At 42.3% G+C, this 6,294-nt stretch overlaps 1 protein-coding gene across 1 annotated transcript; it reads left to right on the top strand.

The window, feature by feature from the left end:
- The first annotated feature begins 350 nt into the window (after nucleotides 1-350).
- LOC135704595 (uncharacterized) lies at nucleotides 351-1,538 on the top strand. Its single transcript, XM_065226052.1, has one exon. It carries the CDS (start codon nucleotides 351-353, stop codon nucleotides 1,536-1,538), a length of 1,188 nt encoding a protein of 395 aa, XP_065082124.1.
- The last annotated feature ends 4,756 nt before the right edge of the window (nucleotides 1,539-6,294 follow it).

The raw sequence follows: 6,294 nt of genomic DNA, 5'->3' as shown, positions 1-6,294 counted from the left end.
TCAAGTGGAAGCGAGCTTTGGATCGGTTTTTGCAGGCAAACAAAATAGAAGAGGATGAAGAAAAATGCAATTTATTGCTAGTTTTGGGTGGTATAGATCTTCAATCATACTACGACAAAGTCGCTAAATGGGATGTTCATAAAACTGTGGACGATAACGAGGAAATAGTTGTCCTCAAGTACGAATCGGCTATTCTATCTCTTGATGAATATTTCGCCCCGCAATTAAGGAAACGATTCGAACGTCATTCTCTACGGTCGATGAGGCAGAATAACCAAGAGCCTTTTGAGGAGTATGTATTTCGGTTACGTGAGCAAGCAAATCGATGCTGTTTTATCGATGTCGACGATATGATCGTCGATCAAATTATCGAAGGATGCCGGTCGGCTGACTTAAGGAAGAAGCTATTGACAGAGGAGTTGACACTTTCTGAAGTAGTTAATCTGGGAAAAACGCTAGAAGAAGTCCAGAAACAAACGAGGGAATACGAGAAACCCTCAACGTCGTTTGACGATGGCTCATTGGTTCAAAAAGTTGTTGCGAGGACCTCATCTAGTACCAGATCTTGGGAAGGTTCAAGGAAATGCTATAATTGCAACAGACCGGGACATTTGGCCAAAGAAATAGACAAATGCCCGGCGAAGAATGTGGAATGCTATGGATGTCGAACGAAAGGTCATTTTAAAGTTTGCTGCCGGAAAAGGAAACACAATGAACCGGGAAACAGAAACTCAGCTGGAGCCAAACGAATTCATGCAATCATCAGTGACGAGACGGAGACAGATAAGGGTATTTTTTTCGTCAAGGCCTCGGAGGAACTGAATGAGATACTTGAGTTGAATATTGGTGGAGTGATTACGAAGATGGTCATCGACTCCGGATCGCCAGCTAACATTATCGATAGCAAGACATTCAAGAGGTTGAAAAATCAAGGAGCACAGATCCTGAATAAAAGGAAGCCTGAAAGCGACGAAATCAAATTCAAGGCGTTTGCATCTGATCAGGACATATTCTTCAGTACAGCATTCGAAACGGAGGTGAAAATTCCTGGTGAAGAGACTGGAATCTGGTCCCATATCTTGGTCGCTCCGGAAGGTCAAGTTAGCTTGTTGAACAAGGGAACTGCATTTGCGTTGGGAATATTGAAAATCGGATATCATGTGAACCAGATTTCGGCGGAAGAGCGTACAAAGGACGCAAACGAAGGACGGGAAGCGTTTCCTAAGATACCGGATGTTCGTTTGTCAATCCAAGTTGATGAAACAATAACACCAGTCGTCCAAGCAGCTCGGAGGTTTCCCATGTCCATGGAAGCGGACGTGGAACAAACGATTCAAGAGCTGTTGGAGAAACAAATCATCGAACGGGCGGAAGCTTCCATAACATGGGTGTCACCACTCGTCCCAGTGAGGAAATCCGATGGAAGAATCAGATTGTGCGTAGATATGCGAGCTGCTAACAAGGCAGTTAAGCGGGAGAACTATCCAATGCCGAATATCGATGATGCAATGTCAAGAATAAAGAAGGTACGTAAATAAACTTTGATATTTGTTTGAGAACTATGTTAGAGTTTTTTTTTATTATATGTGTTGATAGGTTGCGAAATTATCCAAAATTGACCTTGAAGCCGCTTATTACCACTTCGAGCCCAATAAGGATAGCAGGAACATCACTACATTCGTTGCAAGAAGCGGGGTTTACCGTTTCTGTCGGTTGATGTTCGGGATAAAGTCCGCTCCCGAGCTTTCCCAACGAGAAATGGAAAATTTATTTCGAGGGATTAAAGGTCTGATAGTTTACATGGATGACCTTCTTATCCATGGGGAAACTGTGGAAGAACATGATCAGTCCTTGCGAGAAGTTCTTGATCGGATTAAGAAAATGAACATGAAGATTAACATGCAAAAGTCAGTTTTCGGGGTAGTATCTGTGACGTTCTTAGGACACATTGTGGCCATCGAAGGCATTCGGCCTACGGATGACAAAATCAAAGCTATTCTTGGGCTGCAGGCACCCTCATCTGTTACTGAACTAAGATCACTTTTAGGGCTTATCAATTTTGTTGGAAAGTTCGTCCCAAATCTGTCGACAATGACTGTTAATATGAGAACTTTGCTGAATAAGGAATGCAAATTCGTTTGGACAGAAACACATTCCCGGGAACTAGAAGCTCTAAAAGGAATACTGGGTAGAGTAGAATATCTAGGATTTTTCGATCCAAAAGATGAGACTTTACTAGTTACTGACGCCAGCCCTTATGGCTTGGGCGCTATTTTGATCCAAATTAAAAACAATGTCCCGCGAACCATATCCTGCATATCGAAAAGCTTAGCTGACTTCGAGAAGAAATACTGTCAAACGGAAAAAGAATGTTACGCAATTATCTGGGCCATGGAAAAACTGTACGTGTATCTCTATGGGATGCATTTCACGCTTATAACAGATTGCAAGCCACTGGAATATCTTTTCAACAGGGTCAAGTCAAAACCATCAGCTCGGATAGAAAGATGGATTCTGCGCTTGCAAAGTTTTGATTTTACGGTTAGATATGAACCGGGAGATGGAAATCTCGCTGATTCACTCTCTCGTCTTTCTCAAGGGATAAAAGACTGTAGTACAGGTTCAGACGTTATCAGTTGGCTAGCAGATGAAATAAAACCTACTGTGTTGTCTATTGACGAGCTTGAAAAGGAAACATTGCGTGATGATGATTTACAAAAAGTCAAGGAAGCGATATATACAGGGATCTGGGACGAAGTACCGAGTGAATTTAAGACAGCTACGATTAAAGATGACTTAACGCTCTATGGAGAATTGATACTGCGAGGTGACAGAATCGTTATTCCTAAATTGTTGAGAGAAAAAGTTATTCATTTGGCTCATTTGGGACATCAAGGTGGAACATCCATGAAAGCGATGCTTAGGGCCAAAGTATGGTTCCCTTTCATGGATAGACAGGTGGATACAATTCTCCGGAATTGCAAACCGTGTAAGATGACGGCGCTGCCCGATAAGCACAATCCAATGATCCGTCGACTTCCGACAATGCCCTGGCAAGATTTAGCGATCGATTTTAAGGAAGGTCTTCCCGGGGACGTGTCATTACTAGTTGTCGTATGCTACACAACAAGGTTTGTACAGATAGAACCAATGAAGCCGGCAACAACACAAAAAGTAATCGGTGCACTATTGCGAATGTTTAGTTCGTTCGGCATACCACGATCGATTACTTCAGATAATGGACCGCAATTCAAGGCGATTGAATTTCGGAATTTCTGTATAAGTTACGGGATCCATCTGAACCTCTCTACACCGTATTGGCCGGAACAAAATGGAGCTGTGGAGAGGCAGATGCGTAATATTGGAAAACGAATCAAAATTAGTTGTATTCAGGAAACAGATTGGAAGGCTGATCTCTACGAGTACTTGACGTTATACCATTCGACTCCACAAGAAACGACTGGTGTTTCCCCGGGACAGATGATGTTTGGCCGGGAGATACGGAATCGTATACCATCTATTCATCAACCACCGAGTTTGAAATGGGAATCATGCAGAGATCACGACATGGAAAAGAAGGAACAACACAAAACAAGGGCTGACGGAGCGCGGCAGGCGAAAAATCACAAATTGGAGAAGGGAGACGTGGTGTTGATGCGGAACATCAGAAACGGATCATATCAGCCAAATTTCGGATCTGAAGAATTTGAGGTTACAGACATCATGGGAGGGGAGATCACTGTAAGGTCAATGGGAACTGGCAAGACGTATAAGCGGAACAGTTCACATCTGAAGAAGTTAAGAGACGCTGTAACACCTTTGACGGAGATCGACACTACAGATTCGGAAACTGAAGTTGCCGAAGATGCGAGCGGAGATGTGATCCAAGGCGGTACCACGACCTCTACAGAAGATCCTCTGAAACCAGGTACGAAGCGGGTTTGCAGACGACCGACTAAATTTGATGATTTTGTAGTGTAAAATTCAAATAATAAACTCAAGATGGTAGATTAAATACGAAACATAACGTACAATAAAAGTTAGAAACAATAGCTAAATAAACATCACTAAAAAAAGAATACGCTTAGTAAACAACTAAAAATTAGGAAGGATGTAACGGATTGATACGCATTGCATCATGACCGGGTAAGTAGTAGAGTGGGATTAGTGTTCAGTACCGGGTATGAATTAGGAAACGTGATAGCACAACGTGTTTCGTAGTTGAGTGTGGTGAAATTCGTGCATTCCCGGTTGATTTTGGAAATCCGTAACACAAAATTGCCCACCGATTCCTTTTTTTTGCCGTTCAACGACGGCGGGTGTGCTTTTGCGAGAGTGACGTTTATTTGATCCGTTTCTTTGCACTGGTGTGTTTTTTTTTTTTGTAACTAGCGTAAGTGTGCCTGAGATTTGCAGTGAGTGTCGGAGATTGTAAGTAATCTAAAGGATGCCTCGCTGGATACGCCCAAGACTGGACGGGCAGTAGCTGGTGGCCGTGAACGGTTCCTGGCGAATACAGGAAGTATTGGTATTGGAAGGTAATTGCTATTAGATATTTTGCAAACAGTGACAGATAGCGGACATGAAGAACCAGTGGAGGTGCCGGGCAAAGGTGTTTATCCTAGACAAATAGTAAGTTACAAATTCGCTGTTGTCGTTGTCGTAGGCGCAACCGTAGTCGCTGTCGTAATCGCCGTCGTAGTCGTAGGCAGTACCGTTAGTCAGTGTTCGGAAAAACTCAAAAACTCAAATCTCATGCATGAGTTTATGCGGCTATGAGTTTTACCTTGCAAAATTCCACGTCACAAAAATCACCGGTGAGTTTTCAGGTTCAAAAAACCATTGCTTTATATTTTGGCGTTATTGATTGCTATTACTATTGTTTGTGCATCAGGGGTTGGAAAACTAACACAACATCAATAGGCATGATATCAATTGACGTTTGAGTGGTGTTTATGAGTTTAATGCTGGAATGATTTTTCTGTGTTGTGAGTGTGAGTGCGTGAATATGCATGAGAATCTCAAGCGTGAATTTTGTTTGCCGCATTCGTACGTGAGTTTATTCTCGCAGGGAGGCTCAATGAATGAGATTTGAGAATGATTTTCCGAACACTGCCGTTAGTATATTTAAAATTAACCACCAAACGCTGAAAATATGAATTATCGCGTATTTTTGTTGTTCATTACATGCCAAGTAAAATTCGAGAGCGTAATTTCATTTGAATAGCTTGTTCAACTAGGTCTTAAACAATCGTCACGTCGGTCATAGCTTGTTATGATTACCTGAACCATGCGTAAAGAGAAAATCGAAAATGGATCTTAATAAAGACCTCTTTCGTAGCTTTTAGTTTAAGGATTTCAAAGATCGTTGGTTGCAGTGGCTTGCTTACTGAGCAGAAAAACGCGGTCCCACATCCTTTCATATTAAAAATGTATGGTTAGATCGCTTGTTTATCGTGTATTTTGTAAAACTTTTCGTTGTCGTCGGTGCCGGGTCTGAATAGTCATAAAAACTTGAGTAACGTTAAAATGTGATATGAGGGGCTCGGTGGCCTTAGCACAACCGGTTTTGCTTACTGAGCAGAACATCATGAGTCTAATCTCAAGCCCATCCACATTCAAGATTCGTCAATCATTTTATTTGTTAACATGACTACATGGTAATAACAGCAACTCGATGATTATAAAGGAGCTCGTCTGCCTAGTGGCAAACGTTTTTGCTTACTGAGCAGAAGACCGTGGGTTTAATCCCAAGCTCCTTCGCGTTACATATGATTGTTAGGAAATCAATTCAGCTTATCGTTTACCAAAACGAACCCTGCTGCAAACCCAACCCAACCCTCTTATCCAACATTCCAGTGATTCCTCGTGGAAGTGCAGAGGTGTTCTCGGCTTCCATCAAAGCGAGTGTCACGTCAACACATTCCTACCCCTTCCTTTCTTGACCTGTGTTCGGGCGCGGCCGGCGCTGGTATTGCCTAGTTTGAGATCACCAGTTTTTACACATTGAGGATGATTGCTAGTCCCTAGCATCGTCTATTGGTTCTCTGTGTAATTACAGCTGGTCTGGCAATAACAGAGTAGCAACCATGGGCGGTCAATCATGCTGATGCTCATGCTCAGAAATGTTCAAAAAACTTGCCCCTCCATTCAACAGAACTGTGCAATTTTTACATCAGAAATGTTCAATACAAACTTGCCCCCAGGAGATTTTACAGCAGAACATTTAAATTGACCAGAGCGAGGCAAATTTTTCACCGTTAATGTTCAATAAAAATTGCTTCTCCAATCTTC

The sequence above is a fragment of the Ochlerotatus camptorhynchus genome, unplaced genomic scaffold (genome assembly GCF_037179485.1).
Source record: "Ochlerotatus camptorhynchus isolate MF236.1 unplaced genomic scaffold, CSIRO-AGI_Acam_v1.1 ptg000244l, whole genome shotgun sequence".
NCBI classification, from domain to species: Eukaryota; Metazoa; Arthropoda; class Insecta; order Diptera; family Culicidae; genus Ochlerotatus; species Ochlerotatus camptorhynchus.
The sequence above is the reverse complement of the archived record's forward strand: the minus strand, read 5'-3'. Positions and strand labels throughout refer to the sequence as shown.